This window comes from Tenrec ecaudatus, chromosome 9, assembly GCF_050624435.1.
Source record: "Tenrec ecaudatus isolate mTenEca1 chromosome 9, mTenEca1.hap1, whole genome shotgun sequence".
NCBI lineage: Eukaryota > Metazoa > Chordata > Mammalia > Afrosoricida > Tenrecidae > Tenrec > Tenrec ecaudatus.
In genome coordinates, this window is record NC_134538.1 from 7,642,614 (window position 1) to 7,666,037 (window position 23,424).

Here is a 23,424-nt window from a genome sequence, read left to right on the forward strand (position 1 = left end):
TCCTGCTCCTCTCTGGAGGTGCACCCTTGGCCCAGGAACAAGCTGGTCAGTTTGGGGTTCCAGGTGTTTTGGAGGAGTACATCCTGGCTCTCCTGACATCAGGGGACAGCACCTGTGGCTCAGCCACTCGGTCGGACCTGTCACATGGCCCATGGTGGCCAAGGGGAGTGTGTGCTTTCCATCCAGGACTGTCATTACCCTGTGCTCCAGTCTCTTCAAAGAAACCTCAGAGGTTTCCTCTGTTTATTCATCTGTTACGAAGCAGTTAGTGCTTTTGATTCCCAATTTTTCCAGCTGAGGGAAGAGCAAAGGCAGAGATCCTTGTCTGTGTGGCCTTTTCATGTGGTTTGCTCACGCTTTCCATCCCCCAGGCTTGCTCTTCCAGGAAAAGGCAGCCCTCCAGCTTCTAAAGGGGTGCAGTGGAGGTGAGGAGCAGAGGAAACCCAGGGGGACTCCCAGCAGGAGGCATGGGTCCCGAAGAGCTGGCCGTCTCTTCCAATTCTACCAGGTCCCCAGGAGAGCACCTGTGGAGAGGTGGACAGTGTAACAGAGGACAGTGCATTCCTGAGCCCCCTCCACTATGAGGACAGCTGTGTCCTGGATGAGACTCATCACAAAGATGGTTCCAGAAGGGACAAAGAGCAAGCATGTTCCTGCTTTCCCACATCTCCATTATTCTTCACACTTGCTCTACTCCTGCTTTCCCACATCTCCATTAGTCCCAACACCAGCTACCAACCCACCACAGACAGTCAGTCAGTCTGCCTGCCTGTTTGTCTGTCTCTCTCTATATATATTCCTAGTCCCCAGGGCTATGCCAGACTTTACAAGTTAAGAGGATGCAGCCATTAGTTTCATTAATTTGTGAGAATGACTCAGAGCTCATAGAAGATATTATGTTTATGATATCTTATAAATATATATGTAAATGTTAAATATTTTAATATTTTAAATGTATAAATATAACATATATTAGATGTATAAATGTAGCATATATGTTAGATGGGTTTGAACCATCAACCATTTGGTGCCTCTACAATAGGGAAGAGATGTGCAGGAGAGAGCTGGGAGGGTTCCAATGAGGAGCTGGCCTGTCTCAGAGTTGACACATTGTTCTCGCTTTGCCACTCAGGAAGCTCTTTGAGCCTGTGCGCTGGGCTTTGTATGGCCAGTCCTGTATGTGAAGTTAAATGTGTGCTTGCTGAGACTAGTTGATGTCACCACCCCTCTTCCTACCCTCCCCTATAACCCCACGAGTCTTTCTGGCCTGGTCAGCCTCCAGCTTGCCATCATAATCCTCAGTTGTAGCCTGGAAATGCCAGGTCAATACCAAGTGTTATTTCTCCAGAGCCAAAGACAAAGACCTTCTTGCTTAGGATAAAGCTAGGCCCTTTGCCCCACAGCTCTCAACGCCTCAGGAACCTAGTAACCGTCTGTGCTCACAACTGATGGGAACATGGGCTCATAAAACCACTCATCCATAAATATGCCCACTCAGAATATGAAGGAGAAGAATGGCTGGATATGACCGACTCGTCACTTCTTGGGTAACATAGCGGTGAAGGGAACCGGTTGTACAGAGGCAAACTTCCCCAGCCCCAAGTCTTGTCTCTACCACTTGGTCTGTGTGACTCTGGGTGGGTGGTTTTACTTCTCTGAGGGTCAGTGCCTCTACTTATAAAATGTGGACAAAGATAGCCTATCTCAAATGACCTTTTGCTTATCATTTTAAATAAGATAAAGTACTTCGCATTGGACATGTGATTCATAAATGTTCATTCTTAATAGTCTATGTGGCGACTCTTGGATCGGAATCCTCTGCTGTCTCCCACATGTACTGTTCAGCTGGTCCTGAGTTATCAGTATGGCCACAAGGCCACATCCAGCCCTGGGCTGGAAAGCAGAGGAGTTCTAGAACCAATGGCAGTACTTTTTTGGTATAGCAGTGTCCTGCATGTCACCAGGCCAGTCCTGAAGTGGTTTAGCTTTCTCTAACCTCCAACCCTCTACAGACAAAAAGAGGAACCCAGGACCCTGCTCTCAGGGCTCCTTCATGCAGGTAGTGCAGTATGGAAAACCTGACTCAGAGCTCAGCCACACAAGCTTACATGCCAGTGACCACTCCTGCTGTGGACAGAGCACAGGACCCAGACCAGGAGATCTTAGTTCCCACTTAGAAGCACTCTGCTGATAAGTTATATATTCCGCTTCTTCGTCTGCCAAGAAGATAGGAAGATACTACTGTTGACTACTTGAAGTTCAAGCCTTCTGCTGCATCAGGGCACAATCTGTTCCAGAAGCTAGGTGAGGATCTTGATTCTAGTTTTAACAGAAGCACCAGCACCCCCCCCGCACCCCCCCCCAAAAGAATACCAAATCTCTGCTGTCAGGTGGTTTGGGACTCTTGTGGTGCTGAAGAACAGAGTAGAACTGCTTCTTTGGGGTTCCCAGACTGTAGATCTTGATGGGAGCAGACAGCAGCAAGAACAGTGAGCACAGACTGGAGACATCTTTTGTCAAGTGTGGTGCGGTGTGGGCTAACGACTTCCACGTCATTGCTTTGTGAAAACTGTGGTAAACTGAGGGACTGGGTGAGAATGTAATGCAGCTAAATCCTCTATGCTTGTAATTATGGATCTGGAAAGCCAACTCCGGTGGGAGAAGACCCTCACAGTTATGATATATAAATAAATCTTAATACACGGTCTCATGACTGGACACATTCGCTTTAATAACCCCCCATAAAGGAGCTACCGTAAAAGATGTCTCACATTGCGTCTGACTGTTCCCTGTGCCTGGAGGTTATCTGGAGATAAGAGCAATCAGGTTCTACAGCCAACCCACTGGAGCATGTAGCAAACCCTGGCGAGGGCTCAGGGGCATTTGAGGTCAACTAGTATTAGGTCGAGACCTGAGTCATTTCATCGTCTGGTATTGGGCTGCCTGCTTATGATATTACCCATTAACTATGTAACATGCTAGCTGTTAACCCCATTATATAGCCCCTTTGGAAAACACATTCCCTCTCTCAGCCCTGATAGCAGGTCGAGGAATTTCTGTGCCCTGCTGCCTGTCTGTCTGTCTCTATTTTATTTTCCACAATCGCCAAGTCGCTCCTGAGGACCCGTTCCAAGTGCTGGGGACCCCAGTACCTCCACAAAAGAACCAGACACAGAAGCATGCTCTCCGTAGGCAGAGCGGGGGGGGGGGGGGGAGGAGGGGGGTTGTCAACTGTCCGGTGACTGCCCTGACCTCCTCCCTCCATCACGAGGCAGCAAAGGCAGGTCTTCCAAGAGTGACGGCAGTGCTGTCCCCTGGTGACCCTTGGTGCACCACCACCATCACTTCCACTGCAGGGAAGCCCCAGCGTGATGCTCGGCACAAAAGATCATTATACTCAATGCTGTGAGTGCAGCGGGGCAGGGGCGGGCAGGGATGGGGGTGTGGGATTTTAGTTCCTGCTTCCTTCGACTGTGATGGGTTAAAGGACAAGGACAACAGGCGCAGGCCCAAGTCCCATCCAACCCACCCACTTGGGGAGTCAGGCCAATCTTCTCCAGCCTTGGTTTCCTCACCAAGGAGGGGTTCGGGTCCCCACCGTGAGAGTCATTGTGAGTAAACACTATCAAGAGACTGAACCCGATGCTGGCAGACAGGAAGGGCTCCTTAGAAGGGAGCCGCGACTGCTGAGCCTTCACACTGATGATGAAGAAAAGAGGGCATGGGGAGAAGCCGTGGGCAGTGCAGTGTGCAGGGTTATGGCCAGACGGCCTGGTGACACTCGTGAGACAGACTGGCCCTTCCACCAGGGGCGGTGAGCCTTTCCAGCACCTGGATTGGAGATTATGGGAGCGTGGGTTGTGTCCTGGGTTACACGTTGGGCTGCTAGCTATCAGGTCAGCAGTTCAAGATCACCAGCTGCTCCACGGGAGGAAGATGAGGCTTGCTGCTCCTCCTGTCGAAAGCACGGTCTCAGAAACGTATAGGGGCAGTTGTCCTCTGTCCTATAGGTTCACTTTGATAGCAAGGTGTTTGGTGGGGTTGTTTGTTTTAAGTGGGGGTTATAGATGGTGCAGTGGATTAAGTGTCAGGCTACTAAGCACAACGTCAGTGGTTTGAATCCACCAGCTGCCCTGCTGGAGCAAGAGGAGACCGTGCACCCAGACAGAGAAACAACCTGGGAACCGACGGAGCACCGCGACTCTGTTCTGCTGGTCCCCATAAGTTGGCACCCACTCGCCGGCAGTGAGGGTTTGTGTGGTTCTCAGCTGCTCGTCCGTCCCCTGCAGCTCTCTCATCATTGACACGGGCTCCTTTGTAATGTTCTGACCCACTGGCATTCTGTGGTGTCCACTTCCGGGTTCCACTCGCTGCAGCCTGACTCCCCACGTTGTAAATAACTGCCATTGCGGGCCCCTGAGGCCACCCCGGAGAAGGCACCACCCAGACCTGCAGGCGACCGGTGTCTGCTCGGGTCTGACTCTCTCCCACCCAGGATGCAGCGACAGAGAGCATGGTTTTCTTTGCACGGGGCTGGACCAACTCGGTCAGAGGGGCTCTAGAGGGGAGTGATCCCATGCCCCGCGTGGGCAGTCTAACACCTCTCAGTCATGGGTTTGACATGGCGCTGGAAGGGCCGTGGGCAGAGAGTGGGGATTCGTACCCCTTGGCTGTTTGGTGGCCTACTGTATCAGCCTGTTGCTCATCCTCCCCTCCCTCCTCTCTTACCCTTCCTCTGCACACCCACAGAGTCGCCTGCCCCTGTCATCTCCCCAGCTCCTGCCTCCTCTGACGCAGACCTGGGCTGCCGCCGCTTAGTCACTTGCAGATGCAGAATGCAGAACGGCTGCGTTTGTGCCATTCTGTGATACAAACCAGACCAGTGTGCTGTCCTGGGCTTTCTTGGCTGATCTTAGCAAGCAGGCCTTTCTTCTCCATTTGTCTCTTTCTCCTCCATTTGTCGAAGTCTGGAAGCTCCACAGAAACCTGTCCCCATTCACAGTGATGCCTGAACCTCTACTGACCTTGGGCAATGGCTGGCCATAGGTGCCTTCACCAGGATTTGAACCTGGGTCTCCACAGGGAAGGTCAGGATCCTACCACTGTACCCAGGAGGTCTCTCTGCTCTGACCCAAGCCTGATTCTTCCTCCCCTCACTTTCCAAAGCCTGGGAGCATGTCTGCTCCCCTCGGGTACCCAGCCATGTGCCCTGCCCATCTCAGCACCCGTAAGCCAGGTGACTTGACCTGGATGAAATTGGGACCTCATGGGGAACCTGTCTCTCTCTTACCCCAGTACAGCAGAGCGTTCACACTTTTGCCCTCAGAAGAAGAAATGGAAGCACAATGCAGTCAAGGGCAAGGAGGCTCACGAAGTGTAGAAACCACGTGATTCCAGCCCGCCCCTCTCCCGCCTTCCTCCCACTTCCAGAGATGAATCAGATGGTTTACTCTATTCTACTTTCCTATTCAGAACAAAGCACACCATCCACGTCTAATTAAGACAGCTCCTCCAGTCTGTACCCAGACTGAATCCAGCCACAGCCCACGCTGCGCTGGCACACCCAGCTTCCTCCGACCCCCTTGTGTGGCCACCAAGGCTCGTACTGCTCGTGTATTCACGGTGAAGCTCCAAGAGAGACGGACAGAAAGGGGACCTGCTTTTCTAATGCTCAGTCCACTGTGTGGCTCCTGTCTTGGTCCTGAGCTGCTCCGAAGGCCCACCTTGTGGAAAACCTGTGTCCGTGCCTCCTTGCTGACACACATGGAATATCTGGTTCCTTTGGCGGCCCGAGCCAGGAAGCAGATGAAGCTCCTCGTCCCAGCTCTCTCCTTGGGACTGCAGCAGGGCTTAGAAACAGTGTGCGGATTGGGGAGTTACCAGCCCTGTCACTTCTCTACTGGCTGTGTGGCCCAGGCAGACGTGTCACCTCTCGGCTGGTCCCAGGCCCACATCATAGGGCAACTTCTATGAGATCCATTGGGGTACTGGCACCCCTGTTCTGTGTCAGACACTCTCCAGGGAACAGGGTGGTCATGAGGAATAAGAATAAGACAGGCTTGACCCCCATGAAGTCTGCGCTTATTAGTCAGTGGTTCTCAGCTGGGGCCATGCCAACCCCCAGGGGACATTTGGTAGTGGCTGGAGCTACTTCGGGCTGTCACAATGAGGAGCACAGGGTGTTGTCTGTAGTTAACAGGCAAAGGCCAGAGATGCTGTTGAATACCATGCCATGTGCAGGGCAGTCCGTGCTCCCCGTCCCCCACCCCCACCAGCGATGGAAGAAGCTGCCCCCACTGCTTTAAAGGATAAGCCAATCATTGTAGGATCATGTGCTTCACATGGTTGAGAATTCTGCCACTCATCCAAAAGTTGATGGTCAGAACACCCAAGACGTGCCCAGGAAGAAAGGCCTGGTGGTGTACTTCACACGGAGCCCAGGCACAGGAGTAAGAATAGTGGTACCAGAAGGGCAGGGGGAAGGGGGGAGAGGAAGGGAGGAAGGCAGACCGATTGCAATGATCAGCACATAACCATACACCCCTCTCCAGGGAGAAGAACAACAGAAAACATGGGGGAAGGGAGACAGCCGTCGGTGTGAGGGATGAAAATAATAACAGTTTATCATCTATCGAGGCATTAGGAGGGTCGGGGTTGGGAGGGAAAAAAGAGGAGCTGATCCCAAGGGCTCAACAGAAAGTAAATGTCTAGAAAAGAATGATGGCAACATATGTACAAATTCACCTGATGCGAGCGATGTACGGGTTGTAGCAAGAGTTGTAAGAGTCCCCAATAAAGTGATCTGTTAATAAAAAATAAATAAAATAAAAAGAGAGCACGAGAGAGATTGAACCTCTCCCATGGAACATAATTCTACCCTGACATCAGTGGCATCACCGTGAGTAAGAGGTAACTTGCTGGAAACTGGTTTGCATTTTTGCGATAGAGTTTAGATTCCAGTGCAATATGTTTTACAGGCCTTGAGTGGACTGTCCTCCCTACGAGCCTGCTCCTTGCTCTCAGGCATGCAGCAAAGAGAGAGCCTCTGCACTGTGTGAGGGAGAGGACACCATTCAGTGACACATTTATACTGCAGTGTGTCCCAGCTGACACCAATCTGATCTCTCAGCTCCAGCTCTGTCAGGACCCACCCAAAATCCACAGGTCCCAGGGCCTGAGGGATAGGGAGAACCCACAGAATGATCAGGCCAGCTGAGGGCAGCCGGGGGCCGCCTTGAGCTTGAGCATGGAGCATTCATTCTCTGTCTCAGCCAAAGGCTCCCAGCCTCAATGAGCTTGGTGAGGCGGGTTTATCAATGAGTCAGCATAGCATGACTCACCAGGACACCCATGCCTGGGAGTGGTGGCTGAATTTCTGTCACCCAGCTGACATAAATCCACTCTCCCCACTCCTTGCTTTCCTCTCCCCACAGAAGACTGAAAATAAAACGTATCCTTGTCACAATGGCTAAGAAGTTCATGTAGAAATTAATGTAATTTATTTTTTAGAATGGAAACTCTGGGTGACAATTAGAGTAGAATTCACCAGGGCCAGGAAGGCCCCTCTGGTTGCCATGAACTTGGCTTCATGGGGAAAGAGCTACTGAAGCTCAGGCATCTTCTCAAAGAGGCAAAGGGGGTGTCGGGCGAGCAGAGCCCCCTGAGGGAGAAAGTCTCACTCTGCACCCAGGCTCTGGGAGCGCCAGCCTTCCAGCCTGTCTCAGTGGTGCTTCACCTAGCTGTCTGCAGGGGAGAGGCAGTCAAGGACACGAAAGGACTTCCAAAATTAAGACACCTTTTCGAAACCATGCTAGCTTTGGGGGTGCAGTGAAAGCATTGTGGCGCTGTCTTTCTCTTTTAAAGGTAGCATTCGAAACCACTGAAGGATGATAAGCAAGGATGTCTGGGACTGGCCATAAGGGAATGGAGGGCAGGGCGGTGAAAGGGGAGACTCCCTGCTTAAGGGACCCTGGGCTGGTAGGGATGATGGGAAATTTGGGAGTGGATTAGAGGAATGGCTGAACAAAGCAATCAGCATAGCTCATGTCGCTGAATTGTAGAAGGGAACGCGCTAAAATGGTGACTAGTTCTGACGTGCATCTTTACCACACCGAAAACAATAAGAAATGACACCCCGGGCGAGGGGGGTGGAGTATATCTGAAACAGCGACGGTTGTGCTGGGATACTTACGGGAGTCTCCGTGTTCCATTCTAGTCCCTGAGCTTCTGTCTTTGAATATCTTCATTACAATAAACAATTCTTTGTGCAAGTGCCAGGCCCTAGAGAAGGCCATCCTACTTGGTAAAGTAGAAGGTCGGCAAAGTTGAAATCAGGGAAAGGGGAGACCTCAATAGGATAGACTGCCACCGTGGGGATAGCATCGGCATCAAGCTCCACCCTGATTGTGAGGCTGGCACCGGACCGGGCAGTGTGCCCTTCTGTTGTACATAGTCGTGGTGAGTTGGTCCCAACGTGACAGCCCCTAGCAGCAACCTCAATCTATACACGTCAGCGATTCAGTGCATGTGGGGCCAGGGAGGACGGGGTGGCTGGAAGTGGTAAGAGGGAATCTCTCTAATGTTTTTAAACAGACGAGGTACTGCAGCCAAGTGCCCCCCGGGGTGGAGGAAGCTGCCCAGCAGTGGGTTTTACAGAAGGGAGGGGTGGGACAGCAAGCTCTCCCTGACAAATCATGCACCGCCCTGGGTGTTGGGGGACGTGTAGTTTCCTGTGGTGAGTGCTCACAGGCAGATCCAGGCTTCTCACCTGATCCCTGGGAGTCCGAGGGGCACAGCAGTGTGTCGCTCAGCCTCCTGCAGGCCCCCCTGGGAACTGAAGGGCGGAGACCACTCTGAAGACTTTGATCGCAGGGTCTGGGACTGGAGGGGTTTGTTAAGCAGGGTCTGAGACTGGAGGGGTTTGTTAAGGCTAGCAGATTGTGGCTGGGGAAGCGTGCGCCTGCCCCGAAGCAGTGCTTCCTTGTGACTTGGGAGGTCTCTTAACCAGGGGCCCACCTTTCCTCCGCTGTGACAGCAGGTGCAGGGAGAGACGACAGTCTGTTTGTGCGTGCTATGAGGAGCCCAGATCCGTAAAGGCCGTGCTTGTACATTCCCTTTTCCCTCGTGGATTCCAGTATTCTGATTCTGCCCCAGCCCGGGTTTGGAATGGTGTCCTTCGAGAGCAGTTGGTCCCACCCCTCCTGGAACAATGTTTGCCCCACTCTCACATGGCAGCAGTCTTGGGAGTCCCTGCTTTGGACCTCAGTGAGCAGGGAGAGATGGCTCGCTCGGAGGCAGTGGTCTTCAACTGTCTGCCCCCCTGTGATCTTTTCTTGAAGCAGAGCTGTGTGTTTGCTTCCTGAGACTGACATAGCATGCGATCAGAAGCTTAAGACAACAGATATTTTCCTGGTTTCCGTGTGAAGGTCAAAGCATTGAAATGAGGGTGTCTTTGAGAATCCCTCCTTGTTCTGCAGCTCCTGGGCTCCGGGGGCGTCCTTGCACTGAGGCAAATCCCTCCAAATGCTGACTCTGTTCGCATGGTTCCGCTCGCCTGCCTCCATCTTGCCTTGTCTGTCTCGCTGTGTGTTTATTGCCGGGATACCTGCCATTGGTGAGTCCAGGATGACCATACCTCAAGAGCCTTTAACTTAATTACTACCACCACCACCACCCCACTGTCAAAGACCCCTTTTCCAAATCAGGCCAAATTCACAAGCTCTGGGAGATAAACCTTGTCTGGTGGCCACCACTCAGGCAGCTGCACAAACCCGATCCAGGCATCTTCACGCCGAAAGCAGAAGGTTGTAGCAGGGTCTGGACTTAGACTTCCAGGTGCTCAGCTCCCCCCCCACCAGACCCCCAACCAGGACCCTCCGCCATGCACCCCCTGGAACCAGCAAGCCCGGTTTGCAAACTAGAACATGTGAGACTCGGAAGCCAGAGGCCCAGGCTAGGGAAGCAGGCTGCGCCACGCCCTGTCCTAGGGACCTGGTGCTCTGTTACCAGGCCAGCTGTGAACAATGACGTCTCCACGGTGATGCCACCTTACTGACGACGTGAGGTTTAAATGAGATCAGCAGTCCTTGGGTCAAAGCAGGGCCTCTACAGCCCTGGGTTCTGCCCTCCACAGCCCATGCCGCCTCACCCTGTGGGAACTGCTGATGGACGGCAGGGGAGACTCGGGCCTCCAGCAGGGCTCAGGAACCAGTGGACAGGGACATTCTGATTTCCTAAGATAATCAAGGACGGCTAGAATGATAGGGATCAGGTGTTTTGACTCTGGCAGAAAGAAAAACAGAGGCGGCTCTCCTCGAGTATATGTTGTTCTGAACTCCTGTTCTTGCTAAACAGAGCCTAGGGACTCACACCACACCCACCACTTACTCTGGTCCGCCTGCCCCACCAACAAGGGGAATGTGGGCCGAGGGAGGCTGTGAGACTCCATGCCGCTTGGTCCCTTTAGGCCCCCTGCTTCTGAGCCCCAGCATATCCACACTTGGGATCAGACACCTCTGTAGTGGGGGCCCTTCTGTTCTTCAGAGGGTGTTGATCAGCACCCCTGCCCTGAACCCATTAGTTTCCAGTAGCACCCCAGCCCTCATTGGGACAAACAAACATCTCCCCAGTCAATAGGCAAAATCGCAGCATTGCTTTAGGGCAGGGGTCCTCAAACTTTTTAAACAGGGGGCCAGTTCACTGTCCCTCAGACCTGTTGGAGGGTTGAACTATAGTTTTAAAAAGAAACTATGAACAAATTCCTATGTACACTACACATATCTCATTTTAAAGTAAAAACACAAACAGGGCAAAAACACCCGGCAGGCCGGATAACTGCCCTCAGCGGGCCTCATGTGGCCCGCGGGCCATAGATTGAGGATGCCTGCTCTAGAGAAACGAGCCTTTCCAACACAAGATGCCACGTAACAGACCGGGCCATTCCTGCCCCTTGTGAACACCAGGGGCCAGTAGCAGGAGAGATGCAAGCTCCCTGCCCCGAGCTGCCAAGTGTGAACCTGTGAGCCCCAAAGCAAGCTGGCAGCCGGAAGCGGCCCTGCTTTCTCGCCCGCACAGCCGTCACCTGCTTCTTCCCCATCCCCAAGCACACCTGGAGCAAAGCTTAGTGAGTTTACGCTGACTCCCAGGATGGGTTCTCCAGCTTTGTTCTTCCAAGGCCTGCTCCCCTTCCCTCTGTCTGTCTGATTCGTCTGTCCTGTTGTGTTTGTAAAAGGAGGAGTTACTCAGCCCATTCACCACCCTATGAGTTGGAATCCTGTCTCAGATTTCTCCAGAGAGACTTGGCGCCTGCAGGCGTGTTTATAGGGAAGCTGTCTTCCAGGATGAGGCACAGGGAGAGGGTGGCCCGATGCCACAGCTTTTGTGGGAGCGGTGTGCACAGAGTTTCAACCCCTGTGCCCTTTTGGAAGATGCTGCAGAAGATTGTGGCTGTAGAACCATCAGTGGGGGTGGGGGGGGGGAACACCCCAATCTACTGTCTGCTTGGTTGGTCCAGAAACTGCTGAATGAAAATGTCAGACTCTGGGAATTGGGGTCTCCAGTTTTCCTGCTGGAAGGCCTGTTCCTTCGCCCCTGACACATGGCAGCTCACCCTTCGCTTGACTACCTCCGGTGCCCAGGAGCTCTTAGCTTCCTAAGCCAGCCTGCCCGCCTGCACTACATTCTCCTTGCCACCACCGCCTCCTGCACCTGGAACTGTCCTCTGGGATGGACTGCACGTACTTGGCATCTTGTCCTCCCGTGAGTCAGAGATGGGAGTCCTTTAAAACAATGACAACAACAACAAGAAACAAACTCCTTGCCATCCAGTTGATCCCAACTCCCGCCTCCCACCCATTCTTCTCTTGATGGCGAAGCTTTCTCTCCCAATCCTTAAGTCAGCTCATTGCATGGCTGCTAGATCCTTCACTCTCCCAGGTGCGCTTCCAGGACTGCACGTGGCACATGGGACTGGCCACGCCGGGGCCTGACCCTGTGGGAACTGCCCCGCTGACAGCTGCCTCTATTGCAGCCACCCCCCTGGGCCTGCTGTCCTGTCAGCCATGGAGGTTTGCTGATAGGAACGCCTGCTGTGTCCCTTCCTGGTAGTCTGTGTCCATGGGCCCAGCCTGTGTTCTCAGCACCCATCAGTCTCTTTCGCTTCCCTCCCAAAGGTGACACAGCGGGCCTCACCCGCACCTACGGAATGTGGGTGAGGGAGCCCCTGGTACAGCCCGAGTCACCTCGCTCCTCGGCAGTCACACCTGTCTCAGCCAGCTGCCTCCCCGCCTGCTCCCTGAGCGAGGGTCTTTGTCCAGCCCCCACCTGTCATTTCCCACATGCGCGACTGCCCTCCGATGTCATCCGCCTGCTGACCTTATCAGAAGACCAGGACGGAAATGAAGGGGTCCAACCAGGCTGCTTCGTGGGAAAATTGTTCACTTGGGACAGACTTGACCCCAGACGCCTAGATCCCATGTTTCTCATCTTCCGTTCTCGAGTTTTAGTCAGGCTTGGAAATCAGTGGACTGCTGGGTCAGCAAGCAGCAGGCCTCTGCCACCCCACCCCCAACTCCCCCAGGTGACAAATCAGGATGAGATTTGAATTTCATTAACACCTCCTGTTTCCCAAAGTTCTTCATGCAAAGGCCCCAGGGTGCAGAGCCTGCTGGAGGGAGGAGGGAGAGGTCTGGGGTGAGAACACAGCCATCCATCAAGCCCAGCTGCCTGGCCGCCTCTCTGCAGTTACTGGTCCCTGCTGGGACATCCTGATGCCCAGCCTGTGGGGACAACCTCTGCAATCGCCTCACCAGCCTGACCTCTCATCAGAGGTGCTTCTGGGTCCTAGCACAGGTTTCAGGTACCAGTGGCGTCAGGGGTCCTGCAGCGGGCGTCCAGCCCCATCATATAGATAGCTCACAGTGTCTGCTCATCCCTGGGCCTCCTGCTCTGGGCCAGGGGGGCCAAACCCATGAGAGACCAGTAGACAGCGCTCAGGGACCTCTTGCTCACTGCTCCCAGCCTCCGTGTCAGGTTCTGGCTCTGTGCTTGCAGTCAGTACTGGGACCTGAGCCAGGTGCTCCCTCCAGAGTGTCTACTCGGTAGGTGTGCTGCCCCTGAGCCTGCGCCAGCACCGTGGATGGTCCTGCAAACTCCTGTGGCGGCCCTGTCCCTCGTGATGGCAATGTGAGGCACAGGGTTGGATTCCATGTTTGAGGCATGGAGAGAGGAGGCTGTGTCGAAAGGTTTAGGAAGATCGAGGGCCACCACCCGACCGAGTGCGCTGCCACCAGCGGTCTGTGCAGGAGGCTTGCCCGGTGCTGTGACGCCGAAGAGTGCCGCTTTCTGACTCAGGTGACCGAGGAAGAGAGGGCTGTCCATCTGCCTGTGAAACTCCCACCCACCCCATCGAGGCCATGCTGAATTGTGGCGAGCCTGTGGGAGGGCGTAGAACTGCCCCATTGGGTTTCTGAGCCCGAGCAGGATGCCCCATCTTTCGCCCATGGAGTGATGGGTTGACTCACACTGCTGACTGCAATTAGCAGCCTAACGGGTCACTCCTGACACCAGCAGGGCTCCTGGCCACCGAAAACCCCGCAGGTCACAACAGAGTCATCTTCAAGCACTGAGGGGACTTACCCTGCCCGGAAGTTGGAGGCGCTGTGGTTGGGGGTGGCCTATTAGAATCATGAAGGAGGGTCATTTGGGGACACGTACTTTCCTGACAGGTACAGCGAGGGCCTCTGCCCTTCCCTAATGACCACAGAATGCCCAGAGCCTCTTGCCCCCTCTCCCCACCTTCTCCAGGTGGGGCAGCGGTTCTCTGGGAGGGATGGTTCTTCCTTAGGCCCTGAAAGCACAAAGCTTGCCCCACCTGAGAAGGTGTCTGGCTCCTTCGGGTGATGAGACCTAGGCCTGCCCCTCCAGTTCCCATGCCCAACAGCTTGGCTGAGCATGGTCAACTAAGGCCCAGAGTTCCCCCACCTGCTGTGAGTGAGGCGCGTCAGAAGAGAGGCCTGGTGAGCTACTTCTGAAGAGCAGCCCCTGAGGACCCTGGGGCTCATGGTCCCCCCTATGCCGCAGCAGGGCATGAAAGGGGCTGCTGTCGGAAGAGGTTGGGAGTTGAAAACCACCAGCCCCTCTTTTCACTCCTGCCGAGGGTGTCAGTCTTAGAAGTCCACAGGTCAGCTCTCCCCATCCTGGAGGGTTGCCATGAGCAGGAATCGACTCAACGACAATGAGCTTGTCTGTTGGCATCCACTCCTGACCCGGTGGGTTCAAATACAAATCGGGTGTGTAAGTGGCGAGGCAGAAGCAGCAGTAGGCTTTCTGCTTTCCAGCAGCCAGGACACAGACCATCTCCTCCCCTGAGTAAAGGGAACGGGAAAGACAAGAATAGCTGACCCGTGGGATCGCCGCCTCCTGGGTTTGACCTCTGCACCTGGTCCTGCTCTCCCTGTGGTTCCCAAGCCCATGGGTGACCTCCTTGGTAGCTCGCCCCAGCGGGAGTCTCCCCTCAACAGCCAACGACGCTCATTAGGCTTCTGAAGAACTTGGAAGACGTGCCCCGGGCCTCAGAGGAGAGAAAGGGTAGCCCAGGGCCAGGGGGAGCCGGTCCACTGACACCCTGAAAGCAGAGCACGCTCTGCCTCACCATGTTCACATCCCCCCTCCCCCCCTGCTTCTAAAGGGCCTCTGTTACAGGTCACTGACTATCCAGATGTCCCATCCTGCCCACATGTCCCTTCCACTGCACGGCTTCTGTGGGCATCTCCACCACCAGATGCAGTGGGCCAACGCCACAGACCTGTTGTCTCTCACTTGTAAGACCACCTCCACATCCCACCCGCTCCCACCTCCCTGCCCCCACCCCCTTCTTTGCTTGCCTCAAATCCCAGGTCTGAGCTGCCCACTTCCCATACAGCCATCCCTGGGCAGGTTACTGAATTTCTGAGTGCCCCACAGGACTGCAGAACGAGCCTGGGGACAGGTGCCCAGGATGGGACCAGAGCACCAGGGCGCTTCACCCACAGAGCTACGGGTGGCCTTGAGCTGTGAGCCTTTCAGTGAGCAGTGAGGGCTTAGCTACTGTCCCACCAGGGCTCCTTGGTGATGACCAGGTGGAACAGGGAATGGACAGGGCCAGTTTCCACCCTCCCCTGGTCGACTGGTGTCAGCGCCATCACCAGCACCGCTGCCATCATCCTCAGCTGTGTCACCGGCTTCAAAGCCCCACGTGGCCCTGTGGCATGAGCGCCAGTCTCCTTTCTGTAGCTGCTCGGCCACACACACTCCAGCGCACACCCGTCCACACAGCCCTGCGTGCAAACAGAGCCCCTGTGTGGGCAAGCAGCGAATGCTCCCCACCAAAAGATGGTGGCCAGAGTCACCCCAGAGCTGCCTCGGGAGACAGTCCTGGCACTTGACTTCTGGAAAAATCTGTCACCAAAAAAGACCACGGAGCAGAAATCTACTGGGACCCACACAGGGTGGGGGGGGGGGGGCATGAGTCCATCCATTAGACAGCAATTCCCTTATATTTTGTTTCATCTTCTGTACAACAAACAACCGAGTCACTTTCTGACAACCTGCCATCTGCTGGGCACAGGGGGCCAGAGATAGTGAGGAAGATAAGTCCCCACGAGGGCAGAGGGGCCTTGCAGGCCCCGGGTCTGCCCCCAGGGCCAGAGAATAGCACTCACCTAGCCTGCGCCACCTTGCCTAGTCTGGCCTGCTAGCTCGGGATTCAGGGAATTCCCCAGCTTGCTTGCCTCCGTGTATCTTACATTACACATGCTTCCTTCTCTCCTGCACTGGCAGGCATGAGCCTCCCACCAGGCTCAGAGGTAAGCAGGGCTACCTTGCTGCCCCGTTTTACAGATGAAGCTGGTGAGGCTGAAAGAGAGACGATGAGTCACTTGAACCCAGCCTGTCACTCAGGCCCCGCGTCTCTTTAGTGCCCCCTGCTGTAGACCTCTGGGAGGTCAGGAGGAAACCATGAAACCGCACCCACTGAGATCTGGACAATCATCCAGGCTGGGGTTCTAAGAAGAGACTTCGGGGCTGGGAAATAGGATGTGCGCTCTCCAGGAAACAAGGGGGGCAGTGGGCCGTGCAGTGTGCATGTTCTCCCAAGCATCCGAACTTCAGAATAGTGCCGATTCGATGGCCCGTTCTATGTATTGCTCTCCCGGCTCTGGGTGGTAAGCAGGCAAATTCATCCTTACTACAGGTAGGGCTGCTTGTCTTCCCCTGTGGGAAGGAGGGAGATATATATGGTTGAGACAGGGTTTCTTCCTTCTCAGACTCTGAAGGCATTGTTCTTGATGGCCCCCCGCCACCCCCCACAGAGGAACCAGGTCCACCACATGCTCCTCTGTCTCTGTGGTCAGTCTTGAATCGGACCGCTGCGATCCATAGGGTCCTTGTTGCCAGATTTTCAGAAGTTGTTCACCAGACTCTCCCTCACCTGCCCTTCATCTGTGGCATGCCAAATGCACGGCTCCTCCTGGGTACATGCAAGCTGACCATGAAGATGCTGTTTTAAAAGGCTAAGGCCAGGAAGGGCTGACCGCTCAGGGAGAGAGGGTCTAGGGAGGCCCCTGCAGGAGGGAGGTGGTCGGCAAGGCAACTTCGGATGGGAGATGGAGATTCTGGGTTGAGGACCAGCATGGCCAGAACCCGAGACTGCCTGGCACCAGAGCCACTCTGCGCGCCAGGTGAGCCCTGCTCTGTGGTGCTATGTTCCTGGCGGCAGATGGCACTGCTTTGGCTGGCTGCATGCAGAGAGAATACATGGCCGGCCGTGCTGGAGACCTCAGTCTGGCCACTCGCAGTGGCCAGCTGTCCCTCTGCCGTGTGGGGCCAATACATGTAACATCCCCATCCTCCCCTCTCCCCCATGTGTCCACATACATTTTCAGTTCCAAGCTCAAGTCCATGCTGGAAAAGGGGCTATCAGGTTTTACCCAGAAAGCAAGCTCAGCCGAGGTCAGTGAGGACAGAGGCTCTCTCTAGCCTGGGGTTCTCCATCGTGGCTGGTCCTGGAATCACCTGGAAGGCCCAGCTCCCCGCCCGCAGCCCAGCCCAGCTGCACCAGAAAAGCAGGGAAGCCGGGGCCTTAATGTGTCCCCAGTCCTCCGGAGTCTAACGTACCGGCCAGGTGGAGAACTAATGGTCCGCTTGGCCTGACAGGTGGCACAGGGCATGTGGGAAGAGGCCAAAGCAACATCCCATTTGGGTTCTGTCTCATTTTCTTCGTAGCTAACTTTGCTATGGGACCACAGAGCTTCACGCATGACATCCGTGTCAAGGAGAGAGCCATCGTGTGGTGCCTGCCACGTGTCCTGTGCTCCATCAGGGCTCTGCCCTTGCCTTCCCTTTCTCCTCGTCTCCTCCTCAACCCTGCCCAAGGTCGTTTGTGTCAAAGGCCATGGGCAGTGGGCACCGGATAAATATGCATCGTCTGTTTTGCAGGCTCCGCGCTGTTTATGGACAATGGTTTATTCATGCATGTACGATGCAGAATGTCCCTCCTTACGGGAGAACTTCCAGCCTGCGGAGTTCAAGCAGGAAGCATGCATTTGTATGAATTGAGGGCAAGCAGAAAAGCTGACGGAGGGAGGGTGTCTGCTGCTGAAGTGGAGGAGGAGGTGTTGCCACCAAGCGGGACTCCTTATTTCCAGGCCGGCCCTGCCCTCTAGTGGCGAGATGCCTCATCAGCCGGTGCTTCCGTCCACTCTTCACCAGGGTCAAAATCACTAAATCCACAGACCGGTGCCCAGGAGAGGCAGGCCGTGCAAGCCTCCCTCCTGAACGCCTGAGCGCATCATCCCCGAGGCACCAAGATCTTTCTAAGACGTAGCTAGGCTGCTCCGTGCACTAGACACTTTGTGTGTGTCCGTTATATGGAATGATCACTGCTGCTGAAGGTCATGCTCACTAATTCTCACTGCCTTTGAATGAGTCCCGGCCTCTCATGACCCTGTGGGGCAGAGCAGAACTGCCCCCTTGGGGTACGGAGGCTGTCGAGGTTTACAGCAGATCGCCGTATCTTTCTATCACAGAGCTGCTGGTGGGTTGGAACCACTGACCTGGCGCTTACACCGCCCAATACGTAAACAACGACACCACGAGGGGTCCTTGTTCCTCAAGCCAGGTAGCATTATTTCCACATTCAGAGTTGGGAAACGAGTCACCCAGAAATTGACAAGGGTGACCAAGATCCCAGTAGTCCCTGAGTGGTGCAAACAGCTAACCCCAAAGTGAAGGATTCGAATCCACCCAGGGATACCAGGAAAAAGTAATGAGCTCCGGCAAAGGGGTCACAAGCCTTGAAAGCCCACCAGAGTGTCGCTCTGGAGCACGCGGGGGGCCCAGGAGTTGGAATTGATCCATTGACACCTGTGTTGTGTTTGTTCTTGGTTTCACGGGATTCCTACCTAGGCATGACGTGGGTTAAACCCAGACCTTGATGTCCATTTGTCCTATGGGCCCAGGAGGTCCCCCTCGACCTCCAGCAGGCAAAGGCTATGTGGTTTCAGTACAATTGATAAACCTCTCCGAATCACTGTTGTTTCATCCACCAAACGATTGATGCACTTCTCCGAGTCGTCATCCACCCAGGACCGCGAGGTACCTTCTGTGAATCTCAAGTCGTGCAGAAAGGATAGGGAAAGGGGTGAAGCAAGGGACCTCCTCAGTCAGGTGGGACAACGGGGTTTACATCCCTTTTTGGAATGCCTTACTTTGATAAGCAGACGAACACAAATTCTTAGCTACACCACTTTGCTTGGAAAGTGGTCCAAGCGTTCCCGTGACAGCCCGCTGAGATAGAGCAGGAGAAAGTTTCCTCCCAGTGGAAGCAAGTCGACTTCAGGCCTCCTCCAGGGAATTTCACAGATTCCCTGTGTGATCTTTCATTTCGCCGTGCAGGCTCCTTGGCTCGGTCACCGCTCTCTGGAGACCATGTCGTCCTCCAGTGCCTCTCTTCCCAGGATGGAGCGGATCCGGGAGGGAGAGTGTGGGGACTGGGCCAGGTAGGCGTGAATCCTCAGTGTCCTGAATTGTAGGACAGCCAAGCAACCCCATGTCCCTTTGGCGCCTTGAATTCTATTGCCACAGATGAGTCCATGATTTTAAGCGATGTATTTTTTAGAAAAGCTTATCGTCTGTTCCCAGGCTTTCTGTCCTTAGGAGAGCTGTGTGGGGTCCTTTTTTAAAAAAATAAAAAGGCTCTGAAAAATAGATCATGTGTGTAGAAATAGCCTGGAGGGAAATCTAAATGGATAGCGGGATTTCTCTCCAGGTGCTGAGGAGTGGTGCTTTGTGTCACTCTATTTGTCACTGTAACAGGTAAAACTTAATGGGTTTCTACTACAAGCCAGTAAGTACTGTGTGTGCAGTCCTTGGTATCTGGACATAGTAGTTGAACCCTCCAAAAGTCCTATAAAGTGGGTCCTGTTATTATCTCCACTCTCAGACAGAAATGCAGAGGCCCAGAGAAGCTTAGTAACTGCCCCAAGGTTACACAGCGAATAAGTAGAGAACCCCTTCCACCAGCTCCTCCATCTGTGCTGTTCTGTCTCTCTACGCCTCCCTCCATCCCTCTTGGATCGCTCTCCGAGGAGCAAGCGCTGGTTTCTTTTAACATGAAGAGAATACAAGGAAACTCAAAACCTTCCTCTCGTTCCTGAACGCTTCCTCCCCCTGACTCCCCCAAGAATCATGACCCCAATTCTGCCTTACGGATCGGGTTAGACCAGAGGATGCACAGCGGTGCAGTAGGGATCTGGAAACACAGGGAATCTAGGACAGACGAACCCCTCAGGACCAGCGGTGGGAGTGGCAACACCTGGAGGGAAGGGGGTGTAGAAAGGGGGAACTGATCTGGGGGATCTACTTGTAACCTCCTCTCTGGGGGGTGGGCAACAGGAAGGTGGGTGAGGGGAGACGCTGGGCAATGTAAGATAAGATAAAATAATAATTTATAAACTATTAAGGGTTCAGGGGGGAGCGGGGAGCAGAGAGGGAAGGGGAGGGAAAAAAAGGAAAACGAGCTGATTCCAGGAACCCAAGTGGAAGGCGAATTTTGAGAATGACGAGGGCAACGAATGTATAAGGGTGCTTTACTCAATTGATGTATGTATGGATTGTGATAAGACTTGTATGCGCCCCAATAAAATGATTTATTTTTTTTAATGAAGAGAACAAAGGTTTTGCTCTAAACTGACCTTCCTGATCTCATCAAAGAAAAAAAGGCATAAACACCGATGTCGTACCAGTGACTAACAAGAAAAATGAGAAAGATTTTACACCTTTATGCAGTTTGGTACTTTCCAAATAAAGTGAACATCCATTATCTCAGCAATAGAAAATAAATCTCATTTATTTAGCAGGAAAAGAAGGCTCTGCCCTTGGAAACACCAGGGAGAAGAATAAATAGCAGCTAACACTTTGTGAAGATGCACCTCTGAAGCAGTGATCCTGGGGCCCCATTCATGTGCCTGGGACCTGTTTTCCTAGGTGCCCAACTGGCTGTGTTATAACAGCCGTGGGTCTCTGCAGATGCTGCCCACCTGTATCCAGAGTGGTGGCACCAGGTTCACTCCCACCAGCATGGGCAGGCGTGTCAGGTTGCCCGTTGCCTCACCAGCACTTGGTACGTCCAAGTCCGCCGACAGCACCAAGGCGGTTGTTAGCATTCAAGTGTGCCTGTCCCTGGATTCTAATGAGAACGAGTCTCTTGTCCCATCTTAATGTTCCTTTGGATTTCCTCGTTTCCAGCGTGCCTGTTAAGGTGTCTGCCCACTGTTCACCTGGGTTTCGTCTTTTTCTCATTCATTTCTCCACATTTCAGACAGGAGCCCTCTGATTCTTGTGTGTGTGCTGTAAAACGATCCGTGCCACTTGTTTTCATTTTCATAGAGAGTCTTGGGATGAATAGACGTTCATCATTTTAAATGCAAACCAACGTATCCATCTTCTTAGTGCTTTTTCCAGAAACCGACTTAAGAAATCTTTCTCTGCCCAATGTCGTGGAAGACTTTTCTTGTGATAGTCGTGTTGTGTTGCTGTTCGCTTTTAGGCTGCCATCCTGAATCTAGGATCCGCCCATCTTGTCACATGCATATCCCCAATCCCTCCTCTTCCTATTGTGTGTATATCCCTATATTGTCCCCCTCTCGTTGCTGTATAACCTATAGTACAACCCCTTCCTGTGACGTGTCTTTACCTGTAACTAGGGGGCTTGCACAACCCCCCAAAGGTATATAGGCCTGGGTTAGCTATAAAGAGCTCTCTCTGGCTCCACCCTTGGCCTTTCCTCAGTTCCCCCTCTCCTCTCCCACCCTCACTCCCCTGTTCCCTTTCCCCTTGTCCTCCTTCCCCGCCCCCTCTCTCCACGTGGACCACCAAGTGAGGCTGAGGTGAGCATGCTACCATGAAATGTGTCTGACTCCATTATTTCTATCTCTCTTCTATCTCTCATGTTCTCTGTGACTTTATATATATATATATATAGTTCAACCATATAATTGCGCCTATTGAACCTGTGATTAGTGGTGGGGGAGGGGTGGTGGCTGGCCCCTTACCCCACATTGGAGGCTCCACGGGCAAAAGCTCTGGGCATCTGCGTCTGAAGGATGGCGATGTAGGACCTGGCGAGGCACTTCCACGCTGTCACGTGAAACTGGACTCCAAGCCACCTAGCGGCTCCAGAGACGGAGGCCGGGGAATGAACACACGTCTAATTAAATCTTCTCAAAATATCCCTTGGCATCGGCTTTGCCATTCATTAAAGTGCGTGCTCGTTTGAGTACATTTGAAAAATAATTGGTTGCTGGGATTGCTCTCCCCGCAGGAATCTGGAGTATGCATGGTGTCCTGAGAAATCGTAGCTAACCATTAGTTCAGTGGGCGTCAAGAAGCCAAGACATGAAATCAAAATGACCAAATACCCTTTTCAAAATATTTAGGACCTAGGGCTGCCCAAAGAGCTTTGAAGACCAATTGCCTCTGCTTTCTCACAGAACAAGAAAAGCGTGTAAGCCCCCCCCCCCCAGAAAATACGTTTAGAACAAAATAGATATGTCATTAGAAATGTGGGTGTATCCACACACGTCTGTTAACATGCAGTGTGGAGGCCAGCTTCGGGTCCACACCTGCTCCACATGATCCCACTCAGAGTCTGTAGGGCCCTGGGGGTGCGGGGCGGCTGGGAGGGGGGGGGTCCAGAGGTGGGGTCACAAGATCACAGCAACCATTGTGGAGCAAAGGCATCCAAATATGATGCTGTCACTTGACGTCCCTCCCTTCCAGGTGTACAGGTTTCTGACCCTGGGGGGTGCATCTCTCTGACACACCCTGAAGGATTCTGCACCCCGATCTACCTCCCTTCCAGTCGGCAGTCTGGGCTTCCTCAGGGGACTCAGATCATGTTTCTTTTCAAATGTTCTTTGAGTTTGGGAAACAAAAAGGAAGTCTGAAAGGGCTGGCACGGGGCTGTGGGTGGGTAGGTGGGGTGAGGTACCCCAATCAAGTTCTCATTAGACAGCCCTGCTGCTCTCAACAAATGAGCAAGTGCTTTGTAGGGGCAGAAACAGAATTCCTCCGGGACACTTTCCCAGCTGCCACCTCTCTGAGGAGTGGCAGATAAGCTCTGGTACCTGGTACCTGGAGCTCCGGCGTCCGCTGCTCGGTGTAAGTTCGTCTCCTTGACCTTGGAGGAGTCTGCTCTTTCAGCGGCATTTGCGTTGTGTTGGATCTGATCGTGGTTTCATCTTCTCCTTTCAGGAATCCTGTTCACCATGCTGGTATTTGGACCAGCCTGCGGGTTTATCCTGGGCTCTTTCTGCACCAAGATCTATGTGGATGCTGTCTTCATTGACACAAGTAAGGATGACATCTGAACGTTCTACCTTCACAGCAAGCATTTCCTCCTGGCTTAAAGGAGGCTTTGGCCCATCGGTTCCAGAGCACCGGTTCTCAACCTCTGGGTCACGACCCCTTTGGGGATCAGACGACCCTTTCACAGGGGCCACCCGATTCATAACAGTCGCAAAATGACAGTGATGAAGTAGCAAGGAAAGTAATTTTAAGGTTGGGGCTCACCGCCACATGAGGAACTGTATGAAAGGGTCGCGGCCTTAGGAAGGTTGAGAGCCACTGTGCTAGAACGTTCCGACTGAGAGAGCGGCAAGGTTCACCCTTGTAGTTCATATAACTCAAAAGCTAAACTCACTGATAAAAGGTTGATGCCGACACAGGCATATTGGCCCCGCAGGACAGGGTAGAACTGTCTCCATGAGTTCTTGACTGGAACGAATCACAGGAATAGAAAGCCCCTTCCTTGTCCCAATGAGTGGCTAGTGGTTTCAAACTGCTGACCATTCAGTGAGCAGCCCTGAGGGTAATCACTGCACCACCAGG

General features: G+C 53.5%; 1 protein-coding gene across 3 annotated transcripts in view; it reads left to right on the plus strand.

Annotated features, from left to right (window-relative positions):
* Nucleotides 1–23,424, plus strand: part of SLCO3A1 (solute carrier organic anion transporter family member 3A1) — a 311,681-nt gene that overhangs the window by 195,607 nt on the left and 92,650 nt on the right. For all 3 annotated transcript variants that reach the window (XM_075557876.1, XM_075557877.1, XM_075557875.1), the window contains exon 3: nucleotides 22,789–22,887. In XM_075557876.1, coding sequence (XP_075413991.1) covers nucleotides 22,789–22,887 — 99 coding nt within the window. The remainder of the gene's footprint in view (nucleotides 1–22,788; nucleotides 22,888–23,424) is intronic.